Source organism: Nyctereutes procyonoides, unplaced genomic scaffold, assembly GCF_905146905.1.
Source record: "Nyctereutes procyonoides isolate TBG_1078 unplaced genomic scaffold, NYPRO_anot_genome, whole genome shotgun sequence".
NCBI classification, from domain to species: domain Eukaryota; kingdom Metazoa; phylum Chordata; class Mammalia; order Carnivora; family Canidae; genus Nyctereutes; species Nyctereutes procyonoides.
The window spans coordinates 5,742,748-5,762,377 of record NW_026575040.1 but is presented as its reverse complement, the minus strand read 5'-3'; the positions used below and the strand labels follow the sequence as shown (position 1 = coordinate 5,762,377).

The 19,630-nt window shown below is 37.1% G+C and overlaps 1 protein-coding gene across 4 annotated transcripts in view; it reads left to right on the top strand.

Moving 5' to 3' along the window:
* The window catches only part of LRRC49 (leucine rich repeat containing 49), a 152,044-nt gene extending 144,851 nt beyond the window's left edge, over nt 1-7,193 (top strand). For all 4 annotated transcript variants that reach the window (XM_055320135.1, XM_055320136.1, XM_055320134.1 and 1 more), the window contains one exon: nt 6,553-7,193. In XM_055320135.1, the coding sequence (XP_055176110.1) occupies nt 6,553-6,756 (204 nt within the window). In that variant the 3' untranslated portion in view covers nt 6,757-7,193. The remainder of the gene's footprint in view (nt 1-6,552) is intronic.
* Nucleotides 7,194-19,630: the final 12,437 nt, after the last annotated feature.

The following is a 19,630-nucleotide window of genomic DNA, read 5'->3' as shown; positions in this document are numbered from 1 at the left end:
TAGCATTAATTAATGGTGGGTAGAATTTTGAGTAAGATATTCTCCATGATTCCCACACCCTGGTATCCACACTCTTGTATCATCCCCCTCGTAAATGCAGGTAAAATGTGTGACTTGCTTTTCACCAATGGAATATGACAAGGGTAAAGGGATTTTGCTGATATAATTAAGGTCTCTGATCAGTTGACTTTGAATTAATGGAAAGGGAGATTATCCTGTGTAAGCCTGACTTAATCAGGCAGGTCCTTTAAAAGAGGATTCCAGCTACTGCTGGCCACCATGCGAGAGGGTCACATAGCCAAGAACTGCAAGAAGCTCCTAGGAGCTGATAGCAGCAAGAAAAATGGGGCTTCAGTTCTACAACTGTAAGGAACTGAGTCCTGCCAACCAACAGCACCTGGGTTTGGAAGATGACCCAAGCTTTAGAAAGGAACACAGTCTGACTAACATCTAGACTACAGCTTTGTGACGTCCTGAGCAGAGCACCGGGCTCGGCTGTGCCTGGATTTCTGATGCATGGAAACTGTGAGATGATAGATAGCTGTTGTTTTAAGCCACTGAGTTTGAGGTAATGTGCTGCACGACAGTAGAACCCTAATGCATCACTGAAGTCAGCTTCAAGACAAGGATGTCCCATCTCGCCATATTATTCATCGATACAGACCATGCGAAGAGGCAAGAGAAAGAAATTAGTAGTAACTTTAAAGAAAGGGAGTGAACTTGCTATTTGCATACAATAGTATTGAATCTCTGGAAATCCCAAGATAGTTGAGAAACTATAAAAAGCTGTAAGAAAATTCAATAATGAAGAGAAATCAACAGCTTCGATGTAAGTAAATAACAACTAGGAAGAAAAGACCCAGATGACAGCAGCAACACAAAAAGCTAAAATACCTAGTAATTAACTAATAGATATGCATGATTTCTGTGAAGAATTTAAAACATTAATGAAGCACAACAAAGATTTATACAAATGGAAAAACCTTACCATGTTTTGGATAAGAAGGATCTAAAGCAAAATGTCAGTTTTCCTTAAGTTAATTTTAAAATTTAATATGATCTCTATAAAAATGCCAAAAATTTTCATTGAGGTTTTTAAAGACAAGTTGATCCTATGGTACATGTGGGAAAAGCATAAAAACTCTGAAAAAGAATATTGAGAATACTAGCACTACTAGGTGTTAAGTTATAAAGTCATATCAGGGCAGCCCGGGTGGCTCAGCAGTTTAGCACTGCCTTCAGCACAGGGCGTGATCCTGGGGTCCTGGGATCGAGTCCTGCATCGGGCTCCCTGCATGGAGCCTGCTTCTCCCTCTGCCTGTGTCTCTGCCTCTCTTTCTCTCTCTCTGTGTCTCTCATGAATAAATAAATAAAATCTTTAAAAAAAAACGATAAAGTCATATCAGTTAAAATAGGATGGTCATAAAAAGATAGTCTAATGGGACAGAATAGAAAATTCAAATTCAAATACAAAAAATTTATTATAAAGAATAATCTCAAGTCATGTGGACTATCTAATGACTTAGGAATAATTAGGGAATTAAGGGAAACAAGCTAGATTCAAATATTATATCAGCATAAATTCTAAATGGGTCAGAGATTTTAAAGTTTATAATAAAAATATAAAAGTTCTTCAAGAAACCCTAGAAAATTTATGTGTGGCATTGGCATTTAAAAAACCTTTAAGTGGGGAGAATAAGCAAAGACAAAAAAGAAATGAAAAAAAATTATTTGCAACTAATCTTCCTAAATGATAAAGAACTTTTAGAAATCAGTAAGAAAAGGGGCCAACAACCAAACACAGGCTATGTTACCTATTTAAAAAATAAAGTAATATACCATATACCATAACAATAAATACAGTAGGAATGAGGAATAAAATATGTATAAGCCCTCTGTGGAGAATACTATGAAATTTTATTGAAAAACATGGAAGGATAACTAAACTAAATTTCTGTTCAAGGACAGAAATTTTCTACATAGGAAAGATTCTTCAATCCATCCATATATATAACGCAGTTCTAATCAAAATTTGGACAGGGATATTGTAGAATGTCACCAGTTGATCCAAAAGGTATCTGATAGAGCAAAGAACTTAAAATACACAAGAATAAAAGTGGGGAAAACTCGCCTCACCAGATATCAAGGATTATTGTAAAATTATAATAATTGAGGCAGCAAAGGAATAAATAAATAGGCTTGAGAACAAAATAGAGAGCCAGAACTATCCCATGTATATGAAATACATATATCCCACATATATGGGGATATAGATAGGTATTGTAGATAGTAAAGACAATTTAATAAATGGTCCTGAGGAAATTGCATATCAAATGAAAAATGCAAATGAGAAATGCATGTTGAACCCTTACTTCACACCATGCAACAAAAGTGAACTTCAGGTCAAACGGAAACCCAAGTATGAAAAGCAAAACTTTAAAGTTTTCATTGAAAATGTAGGTGAAAATCTTTATGACCTTGATTAAATAGACTGATTGTCTAACACCTGAAGGGTACAAAACTAGAAGAAAAAATGTCATAAATTTGACAAGATCATTGTTTTGTTTTTTTAACAAAGGAGTAGTTTCCGTGGAGTGGATGCAGTCTCAGTTGAAGTGGTTTGAGCAGAAAATAAGCAATCAGAAAGTAAGGACAGGGAATGTTGACTGCCATTTTGAGAAACGTCAAAGGGAGAAGGAATCTGAAGCCACATCATTTTGGAAAGAATACTTGGCCGGTAGGAGACGGGGATGTGAGCCACTGATTCTACCACTTACTACCTGAAAGACCTTGCCCTGGTCCCTTAATCACACCCTTGACTTACAGTCTAGCATTCCTACATGTAGACCCTGCTCCTCACCTATTGAAAAATATTTAGATCATGGCAGCATAGAGTGCTTAGTCAGTCTCTCTCCGGTGTATCCTGAGTTTTTGAGGGAATTTAATTATAGTGAGTTCCTCACAAATCAGGCTAAACAGACCTTCCCATTAAAAATATGTATAATTATACATATGACATGTATAATTCTGTTGCTTGATAGCTGCCCATCCATGCTCCTGACTCATTTTTAAAAAGACCTAAGATGGATGTAGAGTTGGAGAGCTGACAGGGACTAGTGATTCCATTCCCGTTCTTAGACAGATGAGGAAGACTGGAGACTCAGATGAACTACTCTGGATCGCATGGTGAGTTACGCATGGGGCTGCCTCTAGAACTCAGACCTCCTGATTACTGACTGTGGACTCTTTCACGGTATATCATGCCGTTTTCTGAAGTCTTCCTCACCACAAAAGGCTCTCTCTTCTCTGAACACTGATTAGATTTGCTGTCTAACCATCTCATCCAGCACTTAGTTACTGTTTAATATTTTTTACTTAATATTTCGTATGTGTAGGCCATACACATACATACACTAGTCTCTCCAGCTAGTCTGTAGGTCTTTCAAAGACTAGAGTTTTCCCTGGGGAAGGATTTAGTAGATGATGTGTAATCCTCAGTGAGTCAACTTGTATTGACCTTAGTTTCCCATTTACGAGATGGAGATGTGAATTCTATCCCAGTACAAGTACCATTATAGTTAAACTTGCTACACAACAAATCTCATCTCTGGCCTACTTTTTTTCCAAACCATCTTCATGACAACAAAGTTTTAGTTTAATGAAATAATTCTATGCAGAGTTCATCTCATCAGGATTGAACTTGTACAATACTTGCTTTATGAACCCCACAGGGATACCATGGGATAGGAAAAAAAATAAGTATATGAAAGCATTTGAGAATGGAAAAAGCATTATTCAAAGAGCAATAACTCCTTGACGGGTCAGGGCAAGAGAGGTATCTCTAATGTGCTTTTAACAGGATCGTTCTGGACAGGCAGATTGAGTTGTCCTGGCAGATACCTGATGAGTTTAGAGTATACATGGAGATGGGAGTAATTGGCTTGGAGGAGAGAGGAAATGATGAAGTAAAACTGCTTTCAAACACAGTGACTGAATTAAGGGTTATTATGGCAGATGCAATTCTGTAGCAACATGTTTATAAAGAAGTGATAGAAGGAGCCTATAGCAAGAAATTTTAAAGCACCAAAAATTGCACTATGCCAATTACAAAAAGTTTAATTTGTATTATGTATAAATTATTTAACAATTATTTAACATCATTTAAAAATTCTTCACATTTGTGTTATTCCTAAACTTACTGTAAAAATTTTTTAGTATTACTGCTAGGACTTTCTTTTTTAAAAAGCTCAAAATTTGGGGGTGCCTGGGTGGCTCAGTTGGGTAAGCGACTGACTGTTGATATCAGCTCAGGTCATGATCTCGGGGTTGTGGGATGAAGCCCCTCATTGGGCTTGGCTGGGCATGGAGCCTGCTTAAGATCTTCTCTCTCCCTCTGCCCTTTCCCCCATAAATAAATACATACATACATACCTCAAATTGTGTTTTAAGAAACTTAGCAATGTGTAAAAGAGTTGTTCATTAAATATGCTGTATGCCTTCTATTTGTGTAAATGTATTGCACGTTGTAAAATATTGCTTGTTTCAGCTATTGATCAATCTCTGGTGATTCACACTTGTCTTTCTCCCTGGTAGCCCCTGCGTAACCCAGATTTACTGAGTGTTAAAAGGGAACAGCTCAATGCTGTTCTCATCAACAAGCTAACTTAGTGCAGGTGACTAAGTCCCAGGCCATATTTCAGAGTTAAAGAAAGTTAGGTTCATCGGAGAAGTAGCCAGCTGGAACCATTTGTTATTTATCGCTCATCACAATCTGTACATATTTTTATACGAGGTCAACTCATGACCAGTTGTTTTTAGCACATGATCTAAATCAGGTCGACATGTTGACCCCTGAATGGTGAGTGATTATTTAGAGAAATCTTATATGTCATAAAAAAATTTCCAAAAAATATGCCTTTGTTAGGGAAAGTTAGCGACAATTGGGGCTCATCATTAACTTATGTTAATTAATCAAGAATCTAAAACATGTTTAGTTGCTTTAGAAATTGTAAAAATGTGGAAAGGGAAGAGAAATAAAAAAAAGGGAAGAAAAAACACTCATGGCCTCACAACCCAAAAAGGCAATCTTAATGATACTTCAATATAATTTCTTTCAATAATTTTTATACCTTTCCTAACTTTTTTATGAAAATTTCAAACATACAGCAGAGTTAAAAGAATTTTACAGTAAATACCCATACACCAAAACCTAGATTCTGCTATTAATACTGTACTATAGTTTCCTTGCTTTGTTACATAGCTATACATTGACCTGTCCTCTCTTCATCATCAATCCACCTTATATTTTTTAATTCACTTCAAAGTAATTGCAGACATTAGCATGCCTAAGTAATTCAGCATGCATATGATTAATTAGAGTTCAGTATTTGATATAGTTTCTTCTTCTGGGGTAAAATTTATATACAATGATATACATGTGTGTAACCCAATCTCTATCAAAATTTTATTTTGTATTTTTTTTCCATTTAACATTATAATGTATTTCCCTTGTTATTACAAGTCTTTGTAAGTATAATTTTATGACAATATCTGTTGATACTTTAACTCTTCAATACATCTTGAAATTATTTTGGTATTTTGAGTTGGAGGTTTCAATATATTTTTTTTCCAAATTAAATGTATTTTCTCATTGACATTTATTATTTATTTCCTCCTTCATTGATGTGAATTGCTTTCCTCTAATTCCGATTGTCTGATCTATTCCATTAATTTTTCCATATATATTATGGCACTTTGCATCATCATGCCTTAATACTCCTCACAAGTATAATAGCCAAAATAAATGTTGAATTCTTATGTTGAACATATGGCTTCATTTCAGCTGCTAGGGTGAAATTGAGGCCCAATGCCTGAATAGCTTTAGGCCCCAAATTCCCCTGTTGTGTTTCAGACCCAGATTTTTCATTTGCAGACTTCCAGACCCATAGGTTGAGCAGGAGCACCGTTTTCTCTCAAGGCCAAGTTCTGGGTCTCAGACTTATGTATATTTCCTCTTACTCCTTGTACATTTTTCCCCAACCTTGTCCAAACGGTCTAGGCTAGTGAATCAGTGCAGTGCCACTACACAATTTCCTAAAATATAGACCGAATTCAGAGTATGGTGTTTCAGGTATGCATATGGATATTAACTGGCCCTATACCAATTAAGATTGTCAGTATCAGTGCCCTGATAGACTTACCACTAGAAGCCATGAATCTGTGCATTCATCTGTCTTGTGTGAGGTAAACTCCCTTAACTGAGAAGGGAGAAAGTCTACCAACAGAGAAATGGTAGTTACGATCCAGGTGATTCCAGTAAAGAAACATATCTTCTAGCAGAGCTAACACAGGTAGGAGTGGACTGAGAAGTAGAGAGCTCCTTGTTGCTGTCTTTACTCAAACAGAGCTCTGTGTTAAGAGTTTCTAGAAAGTACTGCTCTGAAGGGTGAGGCTCAGAACACATTATTTCCTGTTACTCTGGTTCAGCTAATTATTCTTTTGACTGTTTGATTAATTATGATTTGATGCAAAATTTTCTTTTTTTTTTAACAGGAAATAAAGGAAAAAAAGAAATTCTGCAAGATGTATATGGAGGACCTTGTGAAGGAAGCCACGGAAATCAATATGAAAAATGAGGCTCTGCAGAAGCTTTGGCCACAGATGTTCATTGAGCTTGTTAGGGACGCAGTCATAGAAATCCGCAATCAAAGTTCCTACATGAAGCTTTGCCTACAGCAGATAACTGACCAAAAATAGAAATGGCTTTTAGTTACAGTTGATTTTAGTGGTTTTGTGTTTTTGAAGGTTAAAAACAAGTAGGTTAAACATGTTGAAACAACACTATCCTACAAACTAGAAAGCCTAGCATCAAAGCACCACTGCCCACTATTCCTGTAGTTAAAGGGTAGGAAGGAAGGAAGGAGAGAGAGAGAGAGAGAGAAGGGAGGATTGACTTCTTCTGGAAGCTGACCAAACAACCCTTGGTGACTAAGCGATCTTGAGAACTAGCTGGGCCTTGCACCGCGTCTCCGACTCTTGCTTCGTCTGGCGCCCCTGCTGTAGCCCAAAGCACGTAGTGCTTGCTCATGTTTTAGCATGAGTTGCTTCTACCTACTTGCACCTGATAATTTCCAGTTATTTGCTTTTTATTTCATGTCATGATTTCAAAGCCAAAAATACATTCTTTTTTATGAGTGAAGAATAAACTTATTAATAAATTAGTAAAAAAAAAAAAGTGTTTGCCTCCTTCATCCACTCAGAAGTGTCATATTTCTTATATGTTCCTCTTTAGCTGAGTGGGAGCCCTTCTCTTCACATACATAGGAAGAGGTTCCATTCTTCCAGGGATGCATCCACAGGGTTCATGAGGTCAGTGTGGGCAGAAAATATGGAAACGAGTTCAATGGAAGCAGGAAGAAAATGCTTTGTCTGAAGGGACCCCAAAGTGAGTGTGAAATGCAGTTATAAATCAGCAAATCTTCTCTGAAAGGGTTCTTTTTTCAGGTAGTTACGTGTACCTGTACCTCAGAACTACTAGGATTTTGTGGGTGAAAGGTTCTAAGTTTTTCAATTCTGTTCGAAGATCAAATAGGTAAATATGACGTAAGCAGGGGTTTGTCTTCATTCATGCTGGTGACAGGTCAATAAATAGGAATCCTCCAGTTTGCTCAGATTTTACTTGGCAGCTCTTAGGGCAGCAGGACCCCCAGGAGGTGCGACAGTGAGAGTGGCAGTTTCAGGACAACAAAGTCCTACAGAAATGCTTGTAAGCTAAGCTTCCTGTGCGGTTCTAAGGAGCTTAGTGCTCAAGTTTAGATGGTTAACAATGTTTCAGAATGCGACCTTTTAAATCATACTGTCCTGGGTTTGTATGTATCTTGGTGCTTAAGCTACCAGTTTACTAGCTTGTGACCCATGTGAACCACACCTGCCTTATAATACTACCTACCTTCTGTTGTGTTGTGAGAAGCAAATGAGAGGATGCATTGAAAGCATTCATCATGCCTGGCACACAGCAAACACCAGTGAATGAAGCTATTCTTCTAGAAACACGTTTAACCACAGAATTGGTGCGCCTGGACAGGCTGAACTATTACGGTTTCTTGATGGTCCTTCAGCCTTTCAAAATTAAAACAGATGAGCCATCTCATCTGGCTGGTAAAGGGTGATTTTTCTCAGGGTTTCTATCTTGTTTGATATGGAAGTGAGATCCCATTGAGAGGAGAGACAAAGATGTCTTGTTTGTGGGCTTCAAGTAAATAAGAGGCCAAAACTTGTGATGCCTTGAGCATGATGTGGAGAACTTGCCCACTCGGGGCTCTGCAGGTGAATGGTCTGGCTGTTTAGTAAGTCTTGTCTCCAGCTTCCTGAATGCTGCCTCTTCTCCCCTAGCCCTCCCATCCCTGATGCTAAAGACCTCTGACCCGCATATTCACATGCATTCTTGGCTCTCCCCACTTATTCTGGGAATTCGAGGAACCCTGGGTCAGCACTCAATGACTTGGCAGCAAGCCTACAGGCACTGATGGCTCTACCCAGACCTAGTAATAGGGTTTCTGTTTTGTTCCTGAAACCAAATCTTTTTATGCCCCAGCTCTAGTCACTTGGTTTCTCATCCCTTTGTACCTGAGCTCTCTCTTGCCTGCCCGCACTATAGTCAATTGATTTCTACTTCTTCAATCCTTATTTTGCCCGGTCCCAAACTCCCAATGGCTATGTCCTCCCATATAATTCCTATCCCCTGCAGCTCAACTATCCCCCAACTCATTTTGCTTGCTTGAGTTCCTGGGTATAGATAATCCCCAGATGAAAGGACAAGGGGACCTGAGTCTACTGTGTCTGGAATCCATTGAGGGTCCTATGCTGTTAGTGGTGATTACCTGGAACAAGTTGTCCTCTCTACTTGGGGTTTTCCAGGGTCTGTAGGAAAGAAGAGATGCACACCCCACAGTCTGAGACTCTCTAGGTCAGTGTGTGCTGAGGGATTGCTTTTTTTTCCAAAAGGAATCTCAAGCAGAAACAGAATATTATGGTTGCTTCAAAAGCAGAAATGTCTAGTATCCCCCATTTGGGGAGACACTGTCCCCCATGTTCTGCTTCAGCAGTTAAATGGTTAAATATGCCACTAGCTCTGAGGATGGTTGCTAAGGTTGCCATTGGATCTGAGGCTCTCTAGCTGTGCTACTGTCTGAGGATGTGCTGGTATCAGCCTCCCCCTTCCTAAGCTTCACTCCACTGAAGGCCTGGAACATGCGACAGCAAAGCCTTACCCTGCTCCCGATCTATTCCTGACCAGGGCAGGGAATCTACTGGGATTCATGTTCTCCTCCACTGTTTAATAATAACAACAACAACTAAGATTGATTACTGTCTTGTATTATTATAAGCTCTTTACATGCTTTGTCTCATTTGATTTCCCAATGGGAGTTACCCCCATTTGAACATTTGAAAACTAAAGCCAGAGAGGTGAAAATCTCACCTACGGGTATTTCAACCAATAAATAATAGATAGGACCTGTGTTCATAGCAGCTGTTAGTCTTTTTTTTTTTTTTTTAATTTTATTTGTTTATTTGAGAGCACAAGCAGAGGGAGGGGCAGAGGGAGAGGGAGAAGCAAGCTCCCCTCTGAGCAGGGAGCCCAGGTGGGGCTCCATCCCAGGATCCTGGGACCATGACCTGAGCTTAACCAACTGAGCCACCCAGGCACCCCAACCGCTGTTAGTCTTAAAGATCTGGCATCTGAGTAAAATAAATGAGTGAAAAGAAAGGAAGAAAAGGAGAGAGGGTGGGAGGCAGGAAGGAAGGACAAAAGAACAAATGAAAGAACAGGCTAGTCAGCAAGGCAAAATGCAAAATAGAGCACAGAGAGACTGCTCAGGAAAAAATGAAGTTTAAACCTTGAAGAACAAAGGTTAGTTTTTGTAACCTGCTTTTCTGGGTCACCTGGAGATGAAATGGGTGCTATTGCCAAGAAGCCCAGAGCCAAGCTTGAAACTTGATCACAGCAACTGTGGTTAACCAGTATCGATGGAATATTTGTTATCTTTGATCCTGATTTTCTACTTATGTTTATGTGTTTTCCGGCTCATTGTATGTGTCTTTTGTTGCAAGCTACCTTGAATCCTTTGTGGAAAGAGGGTAAGGATATATGACTGAGCTAAAGTATACTCAAAGCTCCAAAGCATAAATGACTCCTATATTTCTTGGGCAATGGGATAGATTACAGTTTCTCTTCAGGGGACAATGAAACTATTTACCCATCCCTCTACCAGTCTCTCTAAGCTTGAATTGGAGAGTTGACTTCTCTTTGTTTATCTTGAAATATTTCAACATGCAGAGGTGCGTGTAGAGTAGTAGTATCTCAAGTAAATACCCTGTATCCACCACCAGGCACAACAGATATTAATATTTTTCCATGCTTGCCTCAGATTTAAAAAATAAAACATTGGACATAAAGATGGAGTCCCTGTGTACTTCATTCCTTTCCTAGAGGTAACCACTATTCTGTTCTTGAAGCTCATTATTCATTCATACTTTCACACCATTTGTATTTATGCACTTAGGCATTGGGAGTTGAGTGGATTTTTAAATATTTTTAAATTTTATAGAAATGGTATCATGCAGTGTGTATTTTTCTGTGCCTTCTTTTTTCCCCCACTCAGTTTTCTGTTTCTGAGTAGAGCTCCTCCGAAACATAACTGATAGGCATAAGCCTACTTTTTTTTTGTTTAACTACTGTTTGATATATTCAGTTGTTTGGCCAATAGGGGATTTACATATCCATTTTCCTATTGGTGAGTATTGAGTGATTTCTAGCTTATAATTATTACATGCTGCCTTGAATGTACTTGAATATATATGCTTTGAATATACATGTGAGTTTGGGGAGGTAGATAATTACTTGTGGAATTTCTGGGTCATATGCACACATTCAATTGTATTAAATATTGTTAAACTGCTCTCTGAAGTGATTTGTATCAGTTGACATTCCCACAGAAGAGAATACAAGTTCCAGTTGTTCCACATACACATGACAATTAGATTTTCACATTTGCCATCTGATATATTATGCGAAGGATGTGTGTCCTTGATGGTGGCATTGTGTACAGAAGAGATTGCTCAAGGGCCTTTTCAAAAGATGAAATTTATGTACAGTGAAATGCACTTAAGAGTATAATTTGATTAATTTTGAAACTATAATCAACATCCCAATTAGGATACAACATTTTCATCATTTCAGAAAAATTCTTCTGGTCAGCCCTTGCCCTTCGCCCCAAGCAACTGTTTTCCTAATTTATTTCACTATTGATTAATTTTGTCTACTCAAGAACTTCTATAAATATAACCATACAGTATTTACTTTTTTGTGTTTGGCTGGTTTTACCCAACATAGTAATTTTGAGAATGGCCCGTATTGTTTTATGTATCTGTAATTGATTATTTTCTCTTGCATAGTATGAAGATACCACAATGAGTTTATTGATTCTATAGGGCTATTATGAATAAAGACATTTTTATACACATTTTTTTTGTTCAGTGTACCCGAACATTTTTAAGGTTAACTTTATAAGGAACTGCTATACATTTTTATAAAAGAGTGGTATAATTTTATACTCACTCTAGCAATGCACAGAGAGTTTCAGTAACTCCTTGTATTTGCTAACATTTGTTGTTGTGAAGCTTATTTTTTTTGTTTTTAGCTATTCTTGGTGTGGCTTTCTGGGTCATCTTTATTTTATTTTATGTTTACTGATGTTGATCACATTCACATTTGTGTGTGTTTTTGGTCATTTATATTTCTTTTATGAAGTAAATGTTTAAGTCTGGTACCCATTTTGAGAATTTGAATTGTATTTTTATTATTGAGTTATATGAGTTATTTATATGTTCTAGATATATTACTTTTGTTTTGAACCATGATAAAGTTCAATCTATCAACTTTTTTTTATGGCAAGTGCTTTTTTTTAAGATTTTATTTATTTATGCATGACACACACACACACACACACACACACACACACACACACACACACAGAAGAGAGAGAAGCAGGCTCCATGCAAGGAGCTCGATGCAAGACTCGATCCCGGGTCTCCAGGATCAGGTGCTGGGCTGAAGGCGGCACTAAACCGCTGAGCCACCTGGGCTGCCCTGGCAAGTGCTTTTCAATGTTCTTTCTGAAATGGTTTGTCTGTCCCAAATTTGCAAAGATATTCTTCTCTGCTTTTTTCTAGAAGATTTATAGTTTTAGCTACTACATTCAGAAATATGACCCTTCTTGAATTAACTCTTCTGAATGCTGTAAGGCAGTGGTCAAATTTCATTTTCTTTTCCATATAAGAACCCAGTTTGTTCCAGCACAATATGGGGCAAAGAGTGCCTTTCTTCCATTGAATTGCCTTGGCAATTTGTTTTTGAGAATCAGTTGACCTACATATATGTGAGTCTCTTTCTAAACTTATATTCTTTTTCATTTTTCTTTTTTTTACATAAACACCACACTGTCATGATTACCATAGCTCTGTAGTCTTGAAATAAGGTAACAAAGCTCCTTAAACCTTGGCCTTTCCAAAATTCTTTTGGCTACTCTAGCCCTTTGCATCGCCATATAAATTTTAGAATCAACTTACCAATTTCTATAAGGAAAATGACTTTGGGGATTATTATTGGGATTGTATTGAATCAATAAATGAATTGGGGGAGGTTGACATCTTAATAATATTGAATCTTCCAATTCATAAATATGAGATATCTCTTCATTTATTTAGATCATTTTTCAGCAAAATTTTGTGGGTTTTAGTTTAAATTTTATTCTGAAATTTCTTTCTAAGCATTTCATTTTTTATATCTTAAAGATATTTTAAATTTTCATTTCTAATTTTTTGCTAATATATAGTAATATAATTTATTTTATTTACAGTTGATCCTTATTATTTGCAGATTTCTATATTTGCAAATTCATCTCCTTGATGAATTACAAAGTTTATTTGTAATCCCACCCAAAATCAATACTCACAGTGCTTTCATGTTCATTCACAGACATGATCAGAATGATGAAAAATTTGAGCCATTCAACATGAGCATGTTTCCAGCTGAGGTCAAGGAAGACAACATTCTTTTTTCAGTTGTCATAATGTAAGCAAAGTGCCCTTTTCATGGTATATTTAGTGTCACCTTTGTTGCATTATTATGTTTTTTGAGGATGACTTGTTTAAAAAGTGCCACCCCCACCCCCACCCAACCCCCGCGCAGGATAGGCTGAACTGCTTTCTCATGTTCCTAAGCACAAGAAAGTTGTGATGTGATGTGCCTTATAGGGAAAATACATGTATTAGACAAGCTTTGTTCAGGCATGAGTTATAATCTGTTGGCCATGTGTTCAATGTTAATAAATCAATAACATATATTTTAAGAGATGTCTGTAAACAAAAACATATGTAAACAAGGTTACATATTGATTGATTGATAAAAATGTGTTAAGAGTCTCACAGGAATCTAACCCTCTAGTTTCTTTAGGAAAATGTCCAGCATTCACTAATTCATTGTTCGCAACTACTTAATAGAAAATAACTACAGTGAATAATGAGAATATACTATATTGACCTCATATCTATGTTCTATGTTCTATTAATCCTGGCAGTTTCTTTTGTGGATTCCTTAGGATTTTCCATATGAAAAAGCAGTTAAGTCTACAAACACAATGTTACAACTTCCTTTCTCGTCTTTACACCCTTTATTTCTTTTTCTTTCTTTATTGCATAGGTGAAGACTGTCAGTTCAATGTCTAAAAGAAGTGATAAGAGTGTTCGTCATTGTTCCTTACAATAAAAGTGTTCAATATTTTACCATTATAAGGTTAGCTATGGGTTTACATAGGCAGACTTTGTTATGCTAAGGTAATTTCCCTTTAATTCTTAGTTTTCTGAAACACTTTAGCATGAATAAATATTGACTTTTATCAAATATTGTTCGACATCCATTAAAATAATCATATGACTCTTTTCCTTCATTCTATTAATGCCATTGATTACATTGATCAATTCCTAATGTTAAACCTACCTTGCATTACTAGAATAATAGAATGATATTCTTTAACATATTAGATTTTATTTGCTGGTATTTGCTTAAAGGTATTTGTGTCTATGTTTATTAAGGATATTGGTCTGTAATATTTTTTCTGTTGCATCTTTTTCAGGTTTTGATATTAAAATTAAGCTGGCCTCATAGAACAATAGGAAAGTGTTCCCCTCTATTTTCTGAAAGAAGAACCATATCCTTTGAAATATATTCTAAATTTCCATATGATTCATTCTTTGACTCACAGATTATTTAGAATTGTGTCAATCAGTTTCCAAGTATTTAGCCCCATAATGTAATACACCTTTTCATGTCCTGTTAGTATGTATGTGATGTCACTAGTATTAACATCTGAACCAAAGTTTGGCTTAAAGCTCCATCTTATTTCTGAAAGGTGACTATAACATCTGTATATATCATCTTAGGTCAAAATTCTTAAGCATATTGTTCAAACCATCTATCTTTTTTTCCCTGAGTTTGGTGCATCAATTATTGGAAGATTCAAAACCTACCAGTAAGATTGTGGATTTGTCTATTTCTCTTTGTGTTCTATTATTTTTTGCTGTATGCATTTAAGGGCATGCTTTTAGGTGCATATAAATTAAAGACTGACACATCTTACTGGTGAGATGATGTTTTTGAAATTATGAGGTAATTCTCTTTCATATCTAGAAATTTTTTTGCCTCAAAGTCTATTTTGTTCAATATTAATGTAGCTAAACTAGCTTGCTTTTCATTAAGATTTGAATGAGATTTTTTATGCTTTAATTTCAATGTTTTTATATCTTTATGTTTTAGGTGGTATGTTTCTTTTACACAGCATGTAATTTATATTTCTATCCAATCCAACAATATAGCATTTTAAAAGGTAAATTTTGTTCATTTATAATTGCTATAATTATAAAATTGAGTTTAATCACTTCAATTTTTGCTTTTACTTATTTCACTATTCTGTGTTTTGTAATGTTTTTTCCTTTTTTTCAATTGCTTCCCTTTGAATTACTGGGCATTGTTTAACCGTAAATTTTCCCTGTATGGATTTAGAAGTTATACACTCTGTTTCTATTTTTTGAGTTATTTCCATAAAACTTATATATAATATAAATATATTTGATATTTACATAATAGACAATGAACTGAATGCTAAGGGTAAAATCATCACAAATTCAATAATTTTACATAGACTTAGTAATGTATACACCTAATAGTCACACTTTTATTTCTCATCTATTCATGCCAAATCATTTTACATGATTCCATTTACCCAGCATATTTGTTTTCTTATCCTTTATTTGCACTGAAATCAGCTCACTATTTAAGTTTATGTTATTTGCATTAATTTAATGTGTTCATCATTATTCTTGAACTTCAATAAGCCATTTTTGTGATTTGAGGCTAAACACATTATAATAGAAATGACAAATACAAATTAAGAAAACTCACTCATTCAATAGGTATAGAGTACTTATGAGTATATGCCAGGCACTGTGCTGTGGCTAGGGATTTAAAGTAAGCAATAATAGATGCAGCCACATAAAATTTGTAGTCACATGGACAATAAAATGTGAATTATAAGAAGCTACATTCACAGGACACTTGGGTGGTTCAGAGATTGAGCATCTGCCTTTGGCTCAGGGTGTGATCCCAGGTTTTTCTGCCTCTCTCTCTCTCTGTGTCTCCCATGAATAAATAAATAAAATCTTTAATAATAAAAAAAAGATGCTACATTCACTCAGAGGAATTATATCGACTCAGTCTCAGCAGAAAACAACTGATTGGAACATAGATAATCTTTAAGAATATAAAAAGGAGAACATTTCTATACGTCTGTGAAAATAATTAATTTTTTGTTCCAAATTTGTGAATATATATATAAAAACAAGTTTTAAAGTATTTTGACCTCTCTGAAACTACCAAACTATCTGCAGGCCACTCCTTCAGACTGCTAGGATCCACCAGTAGTCTAGAGAAAAGGGTTTGAGAAATAAATATAGCTGTGTTTTTTAAAATATTCCTTTCCAGCAGAATTTTGGCTGGTGGGATTGACTTCACTTCCTTGTTCTAGGATGGGCCTTGTTTGGCATAAACTGGTTAACACAGTTGTGTGCCTCTTGCTACAATCATTATGTACTGAGTGAGACCTAAGCTGACCAACATACGGAATTTCTATAGCAGCAGTAACTGGCTTAGGCAGGTCCAATCAGAGAGAAGTACAGTTTTTGTTTTGTTTTGTTGATTTGTTTTGAATGGTTAGGAGTAAGACAGCTCTCTCTCTTTTGCTTTGAATACAAGAGGTACAAATGTGAAGCTGGAGCTTCTACAACAAATTAATACCATAAGAGAAACCAGCCACACCCAGAAGAGGAAAGCTCAGAAATTAAAGAGAAATGGAAACAGAGTCCTATTCAAACCATGCTTGAAGCTTCCTCTACAGCTGAACTTTTACATTGTTGAGTGGCATCTGGGGCCTGAGCCAGGAGGATGCTAAGGCTGGAATCTGGTATAATCTCCAGGTTATTCACTCATGTGTCTGGTGGTTGATCCTGGCTACTGACCAGGACATCCACTGGGTGTTACCTAGATACCCACTTATGGCCTCTGCAAGTGGTTGACTGGGCTTCCTCATAGTATGTGGGCTGGGTTCCAAGAGCAAGCATCTCAAACTCTATCATCTTTTCTGACCTTGCTTTAGAAACCACGTAGCAGGACTTCCAGATCTGAGATCACATAGATTCAGCTCTGGACTGGTGGAGTATCAAAGTCATATTGTCAGAAAAGCATATAGAATGGGAAATGATGTTCCCACCATTTTGAAAACTATCATTTGCCACACACATCATCTTGTCTCTAAAATCTTGGATGTTTTGTAACATTTCCTTCTACCTTTTTCATCTGGCTAAACCATACTCTTCTGGGTAAGTTGTCCCTAGCAACATGCACACAGCACCCTTATATTTCTGTAATAGAGTTTACTTATCACTTACCTGCTTATGTCTTCCATCAGTCTGTGAGTTCCCTGACCATGTTGTCTTCACTGCTGTATCTCTAGCACATATAGCAAAAGATATAGATGAGTAACAAAGCTTTATCTAGGGCTTCATGTAGTAAACTAGTTCATTTAAATTGGATCCTAATTTTAGCAACAGCCCTCCATTTTTGCCCTTTAATATCCTCACATCCTGCAGTTTTAAGCACTTTGTGCTGACACCACCAGATGCACCTTCCAGATGCAAAGTTCAGACTTTTATAAGCCAGGCAGCAAAGAACATTCTGAGCTACCTCATGGTGGCTGCTTGGCAGCCAACTGTTCAGTCTTGTAAGCATCACCATGTGTGCACGGCAGAGTGAGTGTAAAAAGGAAAAATATGTAATTCTAATACTAGTGAGAAGAAGCGAAACCCCACAGCTACTACAATAAAGATGGAAATCATTAAGCATGTTGAAAATGTCATAAAGAACAAGAAAAGGACAACATGTAAAGAACATATACAAAATACTGAAAATACATCATCAATGATGAAATCTAAAAGACAGGGCATTACAATGGATTTCATAATTTTTTAAAGCTTTCTGGGAATGGAAGCCCCTCATAATACATAAATTCTCCTGTTGAACTTTTGCTTTTCTAGCAGACATATAGGGACATATTCTACATTAAAAGAGTGGACCACCTATCCTAAATAATATGCGAAGCTCTTAATTTGATTACACCAACCTTGGAGGTCAAGTTTAGCAGTGTATCTAGGCTGAGATCTGATGTTGAATATGGTGACAGCAGGATATGTAATATGGAGGAGGAAGACCTGAAGACTTGGTGTATCTGTGCCTGACATAAGCAGTCAAGGTACCTTCTAAAACATAAGCAAAAACCTACTGACAGGGGCAGCCCGGGTGGCTCAGCGGTTTAGCTTCGCTGTCAGCCCAGACCTGATCCTGGAGACCCGGACTACTCGAGTCCCACATCAGGCTCCCTGCATGGAGTCTGCTTCTCCCTCTGCCTGTGTCTCTGCCTCTCCCTCTCTCTCTCTGTCTCTCACGAATAAATAAATAAAATCTTAAAAAAAAAAAAAAAAAAAAAAAAGACCTACTGACATTACTCGGGAACATTTCCCAAAGAACTGCCTGGGGTTGCCCATATCAGAATTGCATGTGGGAATCTTACAATCAGATGCCTGCCCCCATCCCCTTTATTTGGACCAAATCCCTGCAGGTGGATCCCAGCATTTTTAACAGGCTCCCAGATGACTCTTGTTCATACCAAATTTTGAGACTAATGCTTTGGTAGATGGTGACATTGGAGCCATGAGTCCTCTGGCCTATTCTTGAAGTCTAGAAAGAAGTCCACTTTAGCCCCATCACCATGAGAAAGTCAACCCCCAGGTGATAGAAGCCCACCCACATTAACAAGAAGAAATAGTTTACAACAAGAAAATAAGAAGAATCCATGGAAAGTTTTTGTAATCAGCTTTGAAAATGCTAACTTTATTTATGCATTTTCAAATGTCTGAGGCCTCTGCCTTTCTCCTCAAGCTGACATGGGGATAGCAGGACTGGGTGATCATTCTTCCAACAAGTTTCCTTGCCACAGTGATCATGCAGTCCGTCTGATTAGAAAACTGAACTATGGGAAGAAACTTGTGGCCAGTGTCAGAGCATTTTGTAAGATTGTGATGCACAGACTGAAGGCTTTGTGTATTTGTAAGAACAGTAGCACTCTGGCTTCCGACCTGTGGAGCGGACTGCTGGCAACAATGGAAATGCTGACAGGATAGGCCTGATAGCTATGTGTGGGGCAAATGAGACCACTGACTTCCAGGTAATCCCAGCACATAATGTACGACTGCAGAGATCTTCAATACCACAGATAATGGGAAGTGACATCCAGTAGCTGAACTTACGAAGCCTATTACTCTAAGATGGCCAAAAGATGGACATGAAGATGCTATAGCAAACATTAGATCAAGGACCAATGCCCAAAGGAATCAAGCGAAACTGAGAAGGAAAATATGACATTAATCCCTAGAGTTTAGTTCTTCATTTGAATTCAACTAAAACCACTCAAATTCTGCTGGTTTTTTCTGTAAGTGAATCTGTGGCTTGTATTTACAATATTAGAAAGAAATTGTATGAGCAAGTTTCTCTATCTTTCTGTCTCCTCCTATTTTCTTCCCTTACCGTCTCCACATCTCTCCCTGCTTCTCATATCTTGCTGTAAATCCTTTCTCAAAATCAATCACTTACTTCAGATCTATCATCTCTGCCTCCATTTTTCTCCCTTTATTTTTGTCCCAAGTGTTTCTGTACTCTTCTCACATTTTCCCTGCTCCACCCTCTCAGTGTTCTCTCTCTTCGCACACTTCTCATCACCAAGACACATCTCCATTCCATTAATCTTTGTGTCTTTCTTGCTTGTTTCTGGATGTTTCTAGCCACTGCCTTTCTACCTCAGTCTTCCCAGACCTCTTTGGCTATTTTTAAAAATCTCTGTATTGACCTTAATCTCTATGAAGTTATCCTCAGGAGTATTATGTGCCAAGGGAAAGGATATAGTCTGAC